Raw genomic sequence first — 18,385 nt, 5'->3', positions numbered from 1 at the left:
AGTCTTACAAGGGAAAATAAAAACATCTCACTCAAAAACTTCAGAGTTGGAATTCACTGTCCAGCGTTGTCGTGATGTTGCACGATTCACAGTTTGCGAGTGAATTTTCCCACGGGAGCCCAGAAGCAGCAAAATAAGCAGTAAACATAAGTGTACGCAACGTGATGTCAAGAGCACACTGATATGGAGCAAATAGATCTCTCCTTGTGCTACACGCCACAATGCTTATCATATAATCTGGGCAATAACAAGATTTGGACAGTGAATTCATGCCCTGTACACACAGACACACACTACTCAAAGCCTTGTCTGGGCAGATTCCATTGTTAGCATATGCTGCTTTTTAATCGCAAAAAGTACATCTATTATCATTAAAAATTTGTTGTTGTTGTTGTAAATTTGCAAAAATATTGAACCCTCTTCTAATGCAAAAGTCAGAAAAGAGCTGTTCCCTGAGAGATGCTACGTAGTGCATCAAGCCTCAATGAGCAAGTGATTGTCTTACAGAGTCACCGCCGGGCTGGGGGCTGAGAGGTTGAATGAACTCATGTTTCAATTGAGCTAATTTAACAAGGAACAATGTCCGTGCGTACGATACGCATTACATTTGGCCACTGTGTAAGGAACATTGGTATTCAGTTACCAGAAAATGACCACTTTTTGTGCACATGCAACATCATTGCTGGACATGTCCTGCAGTGGATTAACCTGCAGATCTTTTTCAAATTGGCGCCAATATTATCTGTGTGTGTGTGTGTGTGTGTGTGTGTGTGTGTGTGTGTGTGTGTGTGTGTGTGTGTGTGTCCACTTTTTAAGATGAAAAGAATCACAATTTTTTTTGTTGTTTGTGTCGCTTGAGAAAAATCATTGTCAGACCTGACTGACATTTTACAAAAATAATGCATATGGAGCATCTAGTGGCCAAAAACAGGACTGCACAAATTTTCCAAGCCAAGTCTGGAGCGTTTTCATGCAAGTGTCCTCCCTCAAAAGGTTAGACCTTGAGCTCACGTAGCTTTTTGTTACTCAGTGGCCAAATTGCAATTACAAAATAAGTCAACATTAAGGCAATTGAAAACAAAAGAGACAAATTGCAAGTGCTAATAAATATGTAACTGCGAACAAAAAGCAAACAAGGTGATTGTCTATCACATTTTCTGTGTCTATTTCAATTCGAGAAGTGATCATTGGTATTTAGGATGATTCTTGTTCACGTCAGGCAACCAGTGCTCTGCGTATATCCTAACCACAGCCCATCTCACGTCTTGCGAAAAACACTGAAAACAGCCTGTGATGGAATTCAGTACCTTCCAATATAGTGCATATTAGTTGAAAATTGCTACCCTGTTCAAAACAACAAAAAATGGCAAAGAAGATCTATGAGATTAAAAAAGAAAAGGCAGTGTAAAAGTTATTGCTCCTTGGATTCTTTCATATTCATAGCCCGGAGTGGTCCAGGATGTTCAGGGACTTGATTGTGCAAATAGTGACGGGAGGGATGAGGGGATACGGCAATAATTCAGGTCTTTGAAGATTTGAACGTTACCTTCGATTAAGATTGCGTTTCTTTTCTCATCTTTCTCTCCAGAGGTGAAAATCCTCACCACCCTGAAGTCCGGGCCCTTTCACACAAGGAATGTATGAAAGGGCACAGCTTGATTTGGAAATGACCTTTCTTGATTGTTTGTTTCTCGATGATTGTTCAAAAGCAATCCAGCTTTTTGGGATTTAGTTATTGCAGCAACAATATAGAACAGTACTGTATACTTTATCACCTTGAAAAGTAGCTAGTCTTTTGTTAATTCATCTTATGTTCTTCTTTACATCTCTACACGTTTGCATCAGAAAGATGCTATTCCTTCTATACATATGAACAACATCCAGACAAGGCTCCTATATATATAGATAGATAGATAGATGTATATGTATATATGTATATATATAAACAAATGAAAATTGGCTCCCAATTTTACCCAATATTCCTTTACAAGTCTTAACTTTACAAATTCTGTACACAAGAACGTATCAGTTAAAATGAAAACACTTAGACAAGGAATAATCAGCCACAGTGGACTGTTGTATCTTTAAATTAGGACTAACTTATTTCAACAGAAGTAATACTGGAATCCGCTCTGTACTAGGAGAATATCTACAATAGCTTCTCTAATTCCACACTTCCCTCCCCCATTCGGCATTTTAAAACTATTTCTTCATCTCAGAAAAAAAAAAATCAACAAAAAGGTTTCTCTTTTTCAAATTCCAAAAAAATGTCAAGTACCCATATTTTAAGACTGGCAGCATAAATTGTTCCTAGATTTTAAAGTCTGTACATTTCTGGTCAGGAGACAAGAAGAAGAAGCCCCCGCTAAGGTCGTGGCTTGGGCCACGTTTCATTTCTATATACATTCTTCAGACTGTATCGGTGAACCGGATGGGATAAGTGCTGGACATTCCTAGTTTTGTTGGCGGTAACTGTAAGTTTCTGGCAGATGACCACTCACCTCCCCGGTCTCGAATGAAACAAGGGGGGGCTGTGAAATATGACAAAGACGTGGGGAGGTATTGCCAGCGTTGCCTCGTCAGACATAGTGGTCCTTCGTATTCTTTTGTTCCTCCACGGACATTGTTGCTTGCGCAGGCAGTCACTTGGGCATGGACATGGCAGAGTTCGGGTCGGGATTGAAGAGTTCTTTATAGAGCGGCGGGAAGAGAACGTTGACTGTTTCCGGATGAAGCTGCTGGAAGGCTTGAAGCTCCTCCGTGTGGAGCGTACACAGAGCAGACAATGTTGGGATACGACTGATCAACTGACAAAGAAGAGGGGAAAGAAAAGAAAGATATTTGGGTAAATGCACGACGCCAGGGCATCTAATAGCAAGCGCGCCCAAAGTGACTGACATCACACTGGCCGTTCCAATCCCATTTGACATAAAGGCAAGCATGCGTCACATTGACCTTTGCCTGAAACGTGACGACAACCAAAATAGACAAATGCACATTTTACATTGAGGAAAATGTTGAAATGTTGCTTTTACAACACTCAAACAAACTCCACAAATGTGGGAGCAACTGATGCTCTGATGAATTCATTTTCATCTTCATACTGGCTAATGTGTCTGCATCAGCTTCCTTGTATTCTGTCTGAATTTCACTTGATTAATTTGATCATTATTCTCTCCGTCATACCTGTTCAGATTATCAACTGCTGCTTTACTGTGCTACAGTATGATCTTTGTGACTGACGGCTTAGCCTACCTTAGCCAAGGCGTCTTCGTCCATGTGGTTCTTCTGCATAATGTGCTGCAAAGTAAAGTAGATCTTCTCCTGGAGTTTCTGGACTTTGCGGGGCTCCATCAACCACGGACGATCTGGAAAGGGCATTGAAAGAGAAGACGGTTGTTCATTTTACATGCGCAACTCGTTTCATGACGTTAGGATACAGTATCCAAACCAATATATATTGATAAAGATGAGGTCCAAATGTTGTCGGTCAACAGTATTAGTTTTTTATTTTAAGTCTCGAGGCCCTCAGAGAGCCTGTAAAGTGACTTCAGTGACTTGTTTCTAAATACCTAAAATATGCTTGGAGATGAGAGCTGAAAATCTGCAAAGACTGTGAACAATTTACTGCTGAGTTGTTGAGATTCGTTTGTTCGTTTAACCCCTCTTCAAACATAACAATTGTACAGATTTTTTGGTGCGTGGCTAAAATAAAGCTCAAGCACCGCACTTGGGCCTTCTGGCATGAGTCAGCCATCCTCTCCACTGCCTTCATTCTTTCTACTGCAATTGCGCTTTTCCTAGTAATAATGTCTTAAACCATTTCTACCACAACAGAATGTGGTTAGCTAGCAAGCTATTCATCCTTCCATCTATCTATTTCCTGAACCGCTTTATCCTCACAAGGGTCACTGGGGGGTGCTGGAGCCTATCCCAGCCGTCTTTGGGCAGCCCTGAACTGGTTGTCAGCCAATCGCAGGGCACACAGAGACGGGCAACCATCCGGGCTCACACTCACACCAAGGGACAATTTAGAGTGTTCAATCAGTCTGCCATGCATGTTTTTGGAATGTGGGGAGAAACCGGAGTACCCGGAGAAGACCTACGGAGGCCCGGGGAGAACATGCAAACTCCACACAGGGAGGCCGGAGTTGGAATTGAACCCTGCACCACTGCGCTGTGAAAAAAAAGCCTCTTCCCTGAAGCGTTTTGTGTTAATTTGGACGGGTCGATGCTGGTCTGCGACGAGGCCAGAGGGCTAGCTAGTAGCGGGCTTGCAACCCGGTGGTGTAGCGGTCCAATTCTCCACTGCGCTGCACATTGGTCCATGCAAAAGAGACACTTCAGGGACAGTTTATTACGTTCGCTCATCCTTAAGTTCGCTAACCCACGAGCTCACTCACTAAGGAGCAGACCGGGCTGGTGTTCAAATACATCACCACCCCACTTGGAGTTGCGTGGTTTGTGGATCCACATACTTTAGACAATTCAGGGAAAGTTAATAGCCCGTTTCTTAAACACAGCGGTGCATGCTATTCAGCCTGTGGCTTACACTGACACATACTGTATGAATAAACATTTGCGTGACTGGTGAAGGTCAAGCCGGGCATGTTTTCAGCGCATTCAGAGGACACGCTGGGAGGAGGTGTCTATTATTCACGATTTTGGAGCCGCCTTTTATATACTTGGTGATTTATTTATTTTCATTCAAATTTGTCAAGATTTGTTCACCGTCTTGTGGGCTGTCAAATCTGTAAGACATTTCTAGTTTCACTTTACGGGGACTTTAATAGACTTCATGGCCTCTTCTGCTTGTGATCTTTTTCTTTATAAAGCAAGGACTATGAAGCCCTTCTTTCTGCAACGCTGGATGAGCTCAGAAATTGTACCACTGAAGCTGAACCCATCATCACCGTCAAATTTGGTTTGATTGTCTTTATTTGTAATACGTAAGTAAAGTAATACTCAAATTAAAATGGAAATGAAAATGGCCTTTTATAAATAGATCAAACAAGACAGAAAAAAACCCTAAGAGAAATGAAAATGATGGCAAGGCAAAAACAGACGATGACTTGCTCGGAAAGGGTTGGGAAGAAGACTTCGTAAAGATCCCACTTATCCAATTATTCAAGACGGTATTCATGAAAAAAAACCAAATAAAAGTAATATTACTCAGCTTAGCTGTACATTTCTTTCCTGTTTTTCTCTCATCAATTATCCAATGCTGTCTAAATATGTAGATGTAAATCATAACTTCATCTGAGTATTGACTGCTATAACTATTTGCTACCATAATTTCAACACAATTGGTGGGTGATCACTGACCTGTGGAAATTAGGACAGCTGCCGAGAAGAGAGCGATCTCCTCCTCCGTCAGCTGCAATGAGCACAAACTCTTGGCAAAGTCAAACACCGCGCTCACTAAGTCATCACAACCTTGAAAGCAAACACAAGGACGAGGACAGAGGAGAGGAATAAAGTCAGTACTCTTATCGTAGTCCTGAATGCTCAGAGGAACACCAGTGTTTTCCAGGACAAATGCGCCATACATTTTCCTTCACTTGGCTCTGTCTGTCATTCAGACGTAACCGAAATGTACAGCGAAGCTAATCACGTCTTACCGAGAGCTTTGAACATCTGCATGCCTCCATACTTCCCCTCAAAGAGCACAGTGTTGTTAAGAGGGTTGAAGGCCCTGCACATCCTCACCAGGACCACCTCTAAACAACCTGAGAGAGCCAGACAGAGACCGTTGGAGCCCGAATGTTTCTTTGGTGCATACCGAGTACGAGGCCACGAGAAGTCGACTCACCTGATTTCAGCAAGAGGATCTGGTCGTTTTGACACAATTCCATAAACCCTGAGATGCGCTTGGCGAACTCGACCACATACTGGATGGCATGTGTGATCTGAATGGCACACTGCTGCCACAACACGTCCCGAGGCTAAACCAGAGCACATCATTTACTCGGTTAGAGTTGCATATGTTGCCCGTGTGTTGTCATTATTCGTAATTGAAATCCATGCACGCTCTCAGTGCATGCCATTGTTCACGAAGAAACTGAATTACTGTTAGCGACGTCTCATTCAAGTGTACAATGCATGTCATATTTGCATGACATGGTAGTGAACAATTCTGTCAAGGGGGCGGTAAACAACACAGGCAATCCTAAAGTCTAAATTGTTGACATGTAACAAGAGGGATAGTGTCGTAAGAACAATTCACCTTGCTCTGATACATTTTGACTTCCTCATAGGAATGTGTCTGCCAGGCCAACTGCTGCAGCTCCTCCGAGGTGTACTGACACGTCTCCAGATGAGACTTGATGATATTCTGAGCAATGCGGTCTGGAGGAGAGGCGGGAAGTCAATTTACTCTCTGCTTAACACTCAATGCATTCATCCATCGATGGCTGTTGTGTGTGTGTAGACATGTTCTGTTTGTATGCGTGTATTATTAGTTCAGAGATTTTTATACTATCCAAGAGTCAAAGAGAGTCACCTATTTTGTCACCTGTACTACTCTTAAGATGCTCATTCTCATTCACACGTTGTTCTTATAGGTCTGGTTTGTGGTGATTTCACATCTAAATATGTTATGATGGATGGGTGTGATGTAGTGAAGACGTGATCTTTACCTAGTTCTCCCATGCTGACATTGTTGTGTCCCAGTTGACTGTCCTGGTAGCCTCCGTAGCTGAACAGGTTGGGAACTGGTGTCAGGTCGTACACCGGCTCCTGTTTAATGTGCTTCATGCCTGACATATCCAAACCGGACTGGTCTGGAGATGGCTGGGTGGAGTCCATCCCATAGTAGCCCCCTGGAAGTCCAGCGCCATTACTGTGGCCACCCTTGGGTAGGTCAATGACATGACCATTGGCATAAGTGCCCCCAATCTCATGGTTGAGGGTTGACAGTCCATTGGTTAGGCTGGATGAGTAAACACGTGCCAAAGCCTCCGCTTCCCCTGTCTGTTGCTGCCGCTGCTCCTGTAGTCGTGCCTGGTGCTTTTGGACCTCTGCATACAGACTGTCACGTTGTTTCTTGGACATACGGCCAAATTTAACAGCTAAGGAAAAAAAAAACACAACAACGGGCAGAGACACAGGCATGATTAAGAATTCAGAATTAGGAGTGTTCAAGGGTGTTAAACTCATTCTTGTCACGGGCCACTTTGGAGTTATGCCTTCCCTCAGAGGGCCATTACGACAGTGAAACCAAATAAATGGTTAATCCTCACATCGTATTGTTACGTGTACACAAAAAAATTGATGGATTATTAGTTTTGAAATCAGTCAGTTATTTGTTTTTTGTTCAGTTATTGTTCAAGTGAGTGTAAATGGGGTAACAAAATTATTGTAAAATCTCAACTTTAATTATTACACATGACAATTTTGGGGCAGATTTTATCAAGGATCATGTAAGTAGATTTGCTTTCGCGAGCCATATAAAATGATGTGGCGGCCCAGATCTGGCCCCCGGGCCTTAAGTTTGAACTGTCTAAGGGGTTTTAGTCCAGCCTGATCGATGAATGAGTAATACCTTTGTCCATATTGTTTTTAGTTGTGCATTTATGTCTGCATATTCCATTTCACGTACAGGATGCAAGCAAATTGTGGATGAAAAGGGCCTCACCATCTCTGGACATTCCTAGGGCTAGACACTTCTGAAGGCGGCAGTGTTGGCATCGGTTGCGGTTTGTTCTGTCGATGAGACAGTTCCTCTGGCGGGGGCAGGAGTAGGATGCGTTGTTCTGCTGACTCCTTCTGAAGAATCCCTGTTTGCACGTCAACACCACGCATGAATATTCACTCACAGGTATCTGAACAAAGCATACAAACTGCTTTTGTGATGTTGTGTTGCCTTCCGCTTCATGAAGTCTTACCTTACAACCCTCACATGTGATGACTCCGTAGTGGATCCCTGATGATTTGTCTCCGCAAATTTTGCATGGTATTACTTCGATTTGGGCTGCAAGCAGAGAAAGGTGTAAAAAAAATAAAAATAAAAAAACACTTATATTTTTACATTTTTAAATGGGAGGTGAAGTCAAGCACAGTGATCGGACTTCAATCTTAACTTGGTGACATGGTCTTGGTAAATATTTCTAGAATGTCACTAGAAGGGCACATGGGGGCATACAAAAGAAAATGCCTGTCATCCATTTGGCCACAAGGCCCCAGTGGAGTGGCAGTGTGCATGTGAGTACTACAGTAGGTTATGTCTAAGAGTTATGAAAAGACCTTCACAAGGGCAGTGTGACATGTAGACCTTGTGTATGGCTTTGCAGGAGTTTCTCTAATGACTGCGACATCGCGGACCGCATCCACGCTCCCAAGCACACACTCAAACACCTTGGTGGCAAGGCAGCATTAATTGCGGGTCCCTTCTTGGTGTTCCACTCAAAGGAAACACCCCTGCAGGTTAGTAATGTTGCCCATAATGAAAAAAGAGGTTACATCACTGCTGACCACTATTCACTCACACAATGAAAATTTCCCCCACTTTTCAGCCTTTTCCTTATCATCCGCGCACTGAGTTATTGAATGACATTTTTTCCCCTTTTAAAATCTAAATTGACTGCATTTATTTCCCTTTGAAAATATTACTCACTGTGTATAGGCAGCTCCATGTACAGCCAAAACCAAAGACAGAGTATTTCAGCAACAGAAGCTGTTTCCGTGTAACACACTAGCGCACCTGTTGCTTGTGTATTTTCACCTGTCATCCATAGTCTATGGAAAGCGAAAGCTGCACTTCCTGTTAAGGGTTACGTACGAAGATGTATGCGGTGATAGGCAGGGCTGTCTGCTGAGATGGCACAGTCTCTAAAGAGATTATGCAGCCTATCTAATCCTAAATTATTTCCCAACAAGCTTAAACTCTGCTAAGACATCCATTCACCTGTAAACTCCATGCATTGCTCAGTTTGTCTTAAATTTGGTAGGTTTGGTTTGGTTGGCCAGAAATTCATTGAGAGTTCAAAATCATAGTACTGTACTGCCTTTCATGTGGGTTAACAATGCGACCCACAAAAAACTGTAAACCTTCTGTTGTCAAAATGTATAAGCACACCCCATGTACTCATGGTCCTGTTCTACACCACTGCGAAGCAAAATGAGCATGGTAAAAATAACATTTCTCTGACTGCGTTGAGCAAAATGGTGCCTTTTTGTCTGATTTTAAATCAGCTCTTGTATTAGCCTCTACTGCGTTGTTCAGGAACACCAAAAGAAAAAGTCCGCGAGTGAGTCTACGCTCCATACGTATATTTATCCATGCCTATATTTTTACAGCAGGTTCCATTTCATGTGCACTCACAAATGAACTAGCTGTGTGTAGGAATGAGTGTTCAGTGTGTATAATTGGTTAATCCCATAATGGGCTCAATTTGAGACAGTTCTGTCTAATGCGACTGAGTAGTCATAGACAGGGACCGCTGGGGACACACTGGATGTCCACTTACTTGTCCAACCCCTCGTATGCAGATGAAGGATTGCTTCATTTCTCACCAGTGTGGTGCACAACAACACTTTCCAGAACGATCATTGACTGGCTTTTGGATCCGCTGGGAAATCAAATTTTGCTCAGAATAGTCCAAAAGGATTGAACGTGTTTTGGAAAAGAGTCCCTCAAATCTACAAGTCAAGCAACGGATCATTGTGTTGCTTTGTACTTGTTAGTCTGTGGGTGAAGCAATGATGGAGGGCTGCACACTTTTTTACTAAATCAAGCACCACTCAGGCTGTGAGTTGTGGTGTAGCTCAAGACCTGACCCATTTCCACCCATTCCTGTCCAACTGGCTCTAAAATGGGTCAGAGCAGACGACACATGCACGGGGAAGTCAACGACCACAGCCCGTAAGGCCTGTCAACGGGCGGGGTTGTGTCTGGGACCGTTACAGACTGGTTAGCAACAAATATAGTCTCATCCACGTTAAAGCCTGCTGTTTCCAATCCTCTGACCTTACCTATGATTGAGTTTATTATGCCCGCATTAGCCGCTGTGATGTGGATACATACGTACGTACTCAAAGTTTTTAGTGATTTCCAGCAAATGTTTGTACCTACCCAAGATGAGCATGTGTTAACAGTTCCGCTCCGGCGATTACAGTCTATCTATGTATTCACTGTATGTCTGCTTACCCCATGGGAGATGGTACTCCTCTTTGTACGACATAATTATGCCCAAAGGAGCACAGGCGTGTGGGCATGAGCATTGTTTCACCGAGCGTTTGTGTTTCGGTAGAGTTTCCCCACAAATAAAGAGAGAAGAAAAGTGAAGTACGTGTATGGCACGTGTGCGTGTTTGCAAATGTGTGTGTGGGTGTGCGCATTGTCGACCGTGTGCATGTGATGTGCTCATCGCCAGCGGGGACTGTCAGGTAGGATATAGAGATACGGTCATGACAGCGTTGCCGTTGCCAGGGTGACCACCCACTCGCTGCACTCGTCTGGCTGTCACAGCAATGATGTGCGAAGCTGTCACACTCTTAAAGGAAGTGATGTCACCGAGTGTCCTGTTTGCACCCACCCCCCCCATCCCGTCTCTTTCTATCACGGCTGCTGAGGATTTACGAATTGCTAAAGCAAAGGACTCCCACTTCTTCCTTGAGTAGACAATACTTGCTTTCTGCCCGTTATACCTCAGCTGCACTGAAGGATTAGAGCAGAATTGAGATTTTTTTTTGTGTGCTCAACCCGTGGTTTGTGTGTATTTGAAAAGATTTACTGATGTTTTCATAAACTTAGTGAATTTCTACATCAAAAAACTTAAGGCAAAACGTCTAGCCTCTCTCAACGGGCTTCTGGTGTAACAAAAAAAAAATCCTCCGGTCTTTTTTATTGTGTGTTCCGAGTTAGCGATATTATGTAAAAACGAGACTGCCTGTGATATGTGTAGATTCTCAGTCAGCCCGCTCATAGTTAGCCACAAAGTTTAAATGGACGCAACTGGAATCTTGTTTGTTGAAGGCATTTCGCCTTTAATCCAAAAGGCTTCTTCAGTTCTAAATTTTAGGTGGGGAGGCCCAATTGTGCCCTATTTCTGCCAACTTTCTGATGGCGAGTGTGGCATGGACCAAGGAAACTTCTGTCAAATTTTGTTGTGGAAGGTAGATCAGGAGGTAACGGAGTAGCACAAGTGGAGGATAATTTGCACCTACTGAGCGCTCCTCTACACAGAGGGGAGGATACCTGAGCGTCAGAGTGAATGACAGCTCTGTTGGCCAGCGGGAGTGTGAGTGTTTATCCTGGGGTTGTTATGTAACAGTAGGACTGCAACGCTGGCGATTCCTCAGCTAAGAGGAGGATCAGTCTCAAGCTCATGAGAGAAAGAGAAAGAGAAAGACAACTTTAGAAATAACAAGGCCGGATAGCTGTGCTGTTAACTCTGCACGTGTGTGTGTGTGTGTGTGTGTGTGTGTGTGTGTGTGTGTGTGTGTGTGTGTGTGTGTGTGTGTGTGTGTGTGTGTGTGTGTGTGTGTGTAGTTGATTGTGGCCATGAGGACTATATTACACTGACACGTGTGTTATCATAATTGATTTTTAATGAAGTGAGGTTCTCCTGTGTATTTCCTGTGCTGCCCCTCTTTAAATAGAGTCCTAATTATCTGCAATGTGCTACTAGGGGGAAAAAAAAAGCAGCAGGCTGCCGCCGGTATCTTAACAACGTTTCATCTTATAACACGGGTTATGAACAGAAATGCACGAACATGAACGAAATGACATGAATTAAGTTTCCATATGTATCATGTAACTCCAAATGCGGTCCACTAGGTGTTGCTGTACATGTAAAGCTTGTGTGTGTGCGCTCATTGTGTGAGGCCAGGATGCATTGTTGAGAAGAGGCAGACTGGACATGCATGTTTCATTAATTCAGCCTGTGGGATGGCTCCAATACAGGAAAACAACACAAAATACACAATTGCACGGAGTGAATATACACCAGAGCTTGGTGCTATTGTTTCACGTCTAACGGAACAGTTGAGATCTCTTTCCAGCCTAACTTTTGCCAAACGTGAGGCACTTCACGAAGGCAAACAAAACTCCTGAGATCCCAGGAGGTGACTCGTAGAGGATGACTGTGGGTGGTATTTCCCTGATATTAAAAATATGAATTGTTTCTTTCCAAGTTAACGAGATATTTTGTGGCAGAATGAAGGAGATCGACATTTTCCCCTTCCCTCGCCTGAAGCCTACTTGTTAAATGTGAACAAGTCTGCTGCCGGTCTTAGATGTCTTACACACTCTGAATTATCTTGTCACTATTCACCATCCCTTCCACTTCTGACTGTTTGACATTGCCGCACGTCGTCGAGTGTTCCTTCACGCTGTAAGTGGCTGTGTGACTTGGAAATCATCTCGGTTTCTGTATTTCATGATCTATTTCCATCTCGCGGAAGAACTCCTTGTCGTATAAAGCCCAAAGAGGAGCAAGCTTTTTCTTCCCGTCCGCTGATGATGAAAAACACTGCAAAAACTTCTGGTGCTGTGATTGCTGAGTGAATTAAGTCACACTTCTGGGAATAGCGCACAAGAATACTGCTTGGGTTATCTCCCCCGTGTCTCCTCTCATGTTTGCACATCTTACTGCCCCATTAAAATCAATGAAACGCTCCTCTGCCAATGGATTCAAATGGACTTGAGCAGCACGCCGTCTCACTTGCCGTGTGAAACATCTAAAACTCAGTGAAGAGCTGCGGACTTGGTGCTCTTCTGAACAAACTAATGTTCAGTCACTTTCACCAGTCATCCACACCGCGTGGGTTCTTCGCCTCCTACCGACGCAGACGTCTGTGTTTTTCTGCGGATGTCTGCCATTGTGATTGAACACCGTGCATTAATAAATGTATACTTCATCAGAATTTTACATTCGAGCACTTCTGCTAGACCTCAGAAGTCTTCAGTACCCAGTTCTACTTTAATTTGGAGAAAGTGACAAATCCAAGGCGGAATGGATTGACAAAAGTATAAAACGGACCTTACACACTATGCTACTACTGTATCACATTCGGCGAATAGCATCAACCGAAAAGATGCTCCAAAATGTCAAAGTCTCACCCCACCTACCTATTTATCAAGACATCCTTAACCCACCCACGGCCCGACTCCCATCCAGACGCCCCATCTGGAAGAACCCCCCACCGGCTGACTTTACCATCCAGTCAGCTTGGAAAAAGGAATGGGACTCCAAGGAGATCCGCAATAAACATCTGGTGTCAGACCCCACCCATCCTGTCCCTGGCACCGAGCTTCCACGGAGACAATGGTCAACCCTCAACAGGTTCAGGACTGGACATGGCCCCTGCTTGGCCAGCCGCCACAAATGGGGCAATTGCCCCAGCCCACTGTGCGCTTGTGGAGAGGAGCAGACAATGGAACACATCATCGAAGCTTGCCCTCTCCAAAAACTGAGAGGAGGGCTAGCCACCCTCCACTCAGCTGACCCAGAGGCAACTGCATGGCTGAAGGACTTTGCATTCGCTAAATAAAATAAAAACTGTATCTTAATTCCGATCCATTCCATACAAATCTCATGTACCAACCAGTCCTCTTATACGCACTTCAGCCTACCAAGTGGTGAACGATGACGTAGTTCAGTTTGTCTCATTAAACTTTCAAACATAGCCATAATCTGTCTTGGGCGTCCACTGTGGGTTATGTCGACAAAAGTAATAGCTGCATCATCTGCTTTCAGAATTCGAGCTCGCACCCGAAACCTCCGGTCGCCGCTCGTGTCAATGCACTTTTATGAAAAAAAAATGTCATAAAGTGCAACAAATGAAAAGTAGAATGTTATGTAAATGTTGAATCGTCAATGTAGTGGTCCACTTATATTGCGCTTTATCTTCATCATACATTTACAAAGCCATATTCACTTATCTGATTCAAGCAAATGAAAGTGCATTGACACATACAGCCTATCAATCAACAAGCCATTAAAAGGTTTTCCTTTTTTGTTGGAAGAAAGTTTACTTTAATCCCCAGCTTCCCGCGCCGTACATTGGCCAACAGCAGAACCCGGCACGTTTTATTTTGTTTTAATTAATTAGCTTTGTCCTAAACTAGTTCGTTTCACAGGTCTGATATCCAAGTTTGCAAACTCCTTCGTTTGTTGCTAGGACGGAGTGAGAGGCCACCAGCGAGGCGTTGATACACCGCGCTGGGCTTTATTGACTGACTGCTGAACAGTTGAATGTAATGCTCATTAGCAGGCCAAATATTCTCATTCGCATGCAACTACTTCCGGTCATTTGCGCAACGTAGCACGCACGTAGCTTTCACACATATGCACTCACAAGCACCATCCAAACATTCCTCTCTGACGAAAATGTGCTCTGACCCGTTCTGACTCGAAAACGAAAATTCCGATTCGGTGTTCATTTTCAATTGCCAATTTGCAACGCAAATTTGAGTCATCACCAATTTCTGCACAGCAAGTAAATAGTCGGACATTATACGAGTGCAACAGAACTTAACTTGTTATAAAAAGAAAAAAAAACACATATTTGATTTCTATGAGAAAACGAACATTTTGTGTTTATCATCAGACTGCAATGCTTCTTGCTTCACCATTTAGGTACAGTATCAGAGTGGCTTATACTCCGACAGAAGTGGACCAAAAAGCAGCCTGTGTGTGTGTGTGTGGGGGGGGGGGGGTTGGTTGTTTGTTTGTTTGTTTTTTTTTAGTTCTCTTCACAACTTTATTTACCGTAATCAGATTGCAGATTATTTACCTAAACTCATGATGGGCACGTGCTGCCATGCTAACCCGAGGTTTGCCATACTAGCAGACTTCTACCAATTGTGTGAGTTTGCAGCCTGCCGTGCTTTAAAATAATCATCCTAATGCCACACAGCAGTAATAGCTTGCCTCCCCCCTTGCGCCGGGTCGCACCCCCGCCGCCAAACATGTCTTTATCACACTGTTACAGCACGTACAGTGACAGAACACATTTATTAGACCCACCAGCATTTATTTGTCTCAGAGATCATCCAGCATCTCGTGGTGTTTTAACACAAACTCTTTCTTTTTTAATGAGGACTCAACTTTGAAAATTTTGAACAGCAATGAGGAGTTCACGTTTGTATACACAGATTTAAGCCAGCTCACTGGGCTTCTTTGATAATTCAAGCAGAATCCAACCACTAAAACGATTTGGTTCCCTTTAGGAATGTAAACAACTTGATCTTGACATCTTATTCGAGAAATAGTAATGTGCAGACCTATTTTTTCACGTTTGGAAAACAGTGAATTCGAGAACTCCTGTTTTGTCATTTCAGTTAAAGAGTTACTGGCGGCCTATTACAGAAACGTAAAATTGATTTTGGGAGCTGTAGCATAAAGCATCCATCGGATGGTGGTCTAATAAATTTGTGAAACGGTGGACGTGCCTCTTGCTTCTCCCAACCCTGTAAAATGCATCGTGATCAAACCCCCTCCTCCTCCACACTTTGCCAGCACAACTGTCTCCCCACACATATGTACAAATAGTCAGAAAAACAGTCTCTCCTGCCCTAACCCCCCATGCTGTGTGTCAGAGGGCATGAGCTTGTCCAGCTTGCCGTGCGGCCACAAAGCACTCTGGGTAATTGCTCAGATAGCAGGTCTGGGATCAGCTGCAGCTTGCTCAAAGAATATTGTGCTGCAGCGTGATTGGACACCACGGAGAGGGGACAGAAGGGGGCCACTGGCTGTTATCCAGTGCATCGATTCTCTCTCTCTCTTTCTATCTCTCTCACACACACACACAGGCGCGCGCACACACAAAATTTGCAACACACTCACATACGCTTGAATGAATAAATTACTGCGCGCTGCTTTGGAAAAAAACAGACATTACAGTATGACATTCTGTGCTTAACCGCCTCTCCGCTCCAACACACACACACACACACACACACACACACACACACACACACACACACACACACACAAAGTCTCCCACCCAATGCAGCATGTGTCCTCAGATGGATAAGAGAAGGAGGCGTGGGAAAAAAATCCACAGGGTAAACCCAACCCCTGCCCCAAAACACACACACACACACACACACACACACACACACACACACACACACACTCTGAGTCTGCCCATCTGCCTCCTCTGATCTGCCTCTCATGGCCACTGTACACACGCTCACACAGACGTACTTTCATGCCCTTCAGGCCCCTGGGTGACCCGTAGGACCCTAACAGCCTTTGACCTTTCCTTGAAGACCGAGTGAACGCATCAGAGTGGAACGGCTCCAAGTGTGAGAGATCTGCATCTGGTCATTATGATGCTGAAATCAGCCATGAGAATGCACACACACAGTCAACACACGCACATTGCTTTCTGTCTCGTGTCGCTCACTGTCATGACCTGCTCCTCACATCAGCACACATGCGTTTGTGGGCAGAGCTGAGCTGCCACACCGTTGGGGTGGTTGTGTCCATATTTTACTTGGACTGAAGGAATGAGCGTACAGGAGAAGATGTTTACACGCACTGAGTGAGGTCGTTTCCTCCTGGGGTGGGAAAATAACGTTTGTTGGCGTTGGCCATGTCCTCATCCTCCTTCAATGCTCCTCCTATGGTGTTTCTCTTGAGTCTAATTGTAGATGACAGTGTGTGTGTGTGTGTGTGTGTGTGTGTGTGTGTGTGTGTGTGTGTGTGTGTGTGTGTGTGTGTGTGTGTGTGTGTGTCTTTGAGGGGGGGAAGGGAGAGAAAAGGTGGCTATCCCAGAGAGCCAAAGAAAGGTTAGAGAGACTAATAGGAGGGAAGGGAGCGACATGCTTGCAAAGACAAAGAGAAAAGTTTGAATTTCGTCCAGCTAAGTGTGCCCAAAAATACCACTGAAGCAGGTTTTCAGAATAAGCCCTAATGAATGTAAAAAAAAAAAAAAAAAAAGAATTGTTGATCAAATCCACAACGGTGTGGGAGGCTGCAGTTCACTGCAGAAATACGAGTTTTTCAGATGAAGAGGAGAGAGGAAATATGCAACATTTTGATATGCCTGTCAGTCAAATAATGACCCTTACATTTCATCATCATCATAATTACTTTGAAAAAAAATTATGAAATAAATTTTCATTGAGTGGTGACCATAATAAGATCTTATCACACATGTCGTACTGCGCAATAAACTTTTAATAGACACTGATGTAAATACAAAATTAAGTGTCTGTCTGTGTCTGACAGTAGTGTTGTGGCAAATTGTATTTTCAGTCTCATTTTGTTCATTAAAGCTGCATTACACCGTATTTTTCTTTCATTCCAATTATAATCAAAACTTGAACGTGATTATCCTTCCGCTGTCGACTGGCTACATGGGTGTAATGCCATGATTCTACTACGGCCTTATCATGGTAAATATTTGGTCCATCTTTCTCCCTACAGGGTGACATCACATTAGTCACACCACATTATTAGTCTGGTCTTTTAAACACTGGTCAATTTGATTTGATTGGGAGAAGCTCACCGGCTTCGTTAGAGACATGTCAAGCAATAAAAAGATATTGAATCCACAGTGGCGGCCCGGTGGTACAGTGTCGACCTCACAGTGCAGAGGTACGGTGTTCAATTCCACCTCCGGTCTCCCTGTGTGGAGTTTGCATGTTCTCCCCGTGCCTGTGTGGGTTTTCTCCGGGTACTCCGGTTTCCTCCCACATTCCAAAAACATGCATGGCAGGCTGATTAAACACGCTAAATTGTTCCAGGGTGTGACTGTGAGCGTGGATGGTTGTTTGTCTCTGTGTGCCCTGCGAGTGGCTGGCAACCGGTTCGGGGTGTCCCCCGCCTACTGCCCGAAGACAGCTGGGATAGGCTCCAGCATCCCCCGCGACCCTTGTGAGGATAAAACGGATTGGAAAATGGATGGATGAATCCACAGCTCATGAAATTGCTCAAATAGTACAGAATCGTTAAGAGATTTAGCCAAGGTACTTTGGTTGAACTGTGTGATTTTTGTTCCCACTTGTGACTGTGAAAGCCATCTTCTTCCAGTAACTGTATCTTTTTACACTTGACTGCCTCAAGTTAGGGTTCTTCCACGCCGCTTGTGTCTTTATGTATTCCTGCGAGTGAAGCCAGAGCGAACGCGGGCATATAAATGAGAGGCCGTTGGAGTGTGTGTTTGAATGCACGCGTGTGCGTTTCTGTTTAAGTGCGAGAGCATGCGATGTGTGTGTCCTCTCTCAGGGATGGCCACTAATAGCTCGCCTCGGGCAACAATTTAACTCAGCCTAACAAGGTTCTCCCCAAAGTGGCCCCAGGGGCATCTCTCGCAGAGGCAAATTGATCACAAAGACTCACACACACCGCCTGCTCTGCACTTCACCTGCTTTCTCTCTCTCTCTCTCTCTCTCTCTCTCTCTCTCTCTCTCCTCTCTCTCACACTTCTC

At 44.0% G+C, this 18,385-nt stretch overlaps 1 protein-coding gene across 1 annotated transcript in view; it reads right to left on the bottom strand.

Moving 5' to 3' along the window:
- Positions 1-802: 802 nt before the first annotated feature.
- Positions 803-18,385, bottom strand: part of rorb (RAR-related orphan receptor B) — a 22,980-nt gene continuing 5,397 nt past the window's right edge. The window contains exons 2-10 of the mRNA XM_019862230.1: positions 7,887-7,972; positions 7,637-7,778; positions 6,639-7,070; positions 6,227-6,348; positions 5,813-5,945; positions 5,622-5,729; positions 5,326-5,436; positions 3,256-3,368; positions 803-2,807 (exon numbers count right to left, since the gene is read on the bottom strand). Of these exons, the coding sequence (XP_019717789.1) occupies positions 2,643-2,807; positions 3,256-3,368; positions 5,326-5,436; positions 5,622-5,729; positions 5,813-5,945; positions 6,227-6,348; positions 6,639-7,070; positions 7,637-7,778; positions 7,887-7,972 (1,412 nt within the window). The 3' untranslated portion in view covers positions 803-2,642. The remainder of the gene's footprint in view (positions 2,808-3,255; positions 3,369-5,325; positions 5,437-5,621; positions 5,730-5,812; positions 5,946-6,226; positions 6,349-6,638; positions 7,071-7,636; positions 7,779-7,886; positions 7,973-18,385) is intronic.

This window comes from Hippocampus comes, unplaced genomic scaffold (assembly GCF_001891065.2).
Source record: "Hippocampus comes isolate QL1 unplaced genomic scaffold, H_comes_QL1_v1.1 scaffold147, whole genome shotgun sequence".
NCBI classification, from domain to species: domain Eukaryota; kingdom Metazoa; phylum Chordata; class Actinopteri; order Syngnathiformes; family Syngnathidae; genus Hippocampus; species Hippocampus comes.
The sequence above is the reverse complement of the archived record's forward strand: the minus strand, read 5'-3'. Positions and strand labels throughout refer to the sequence as shown.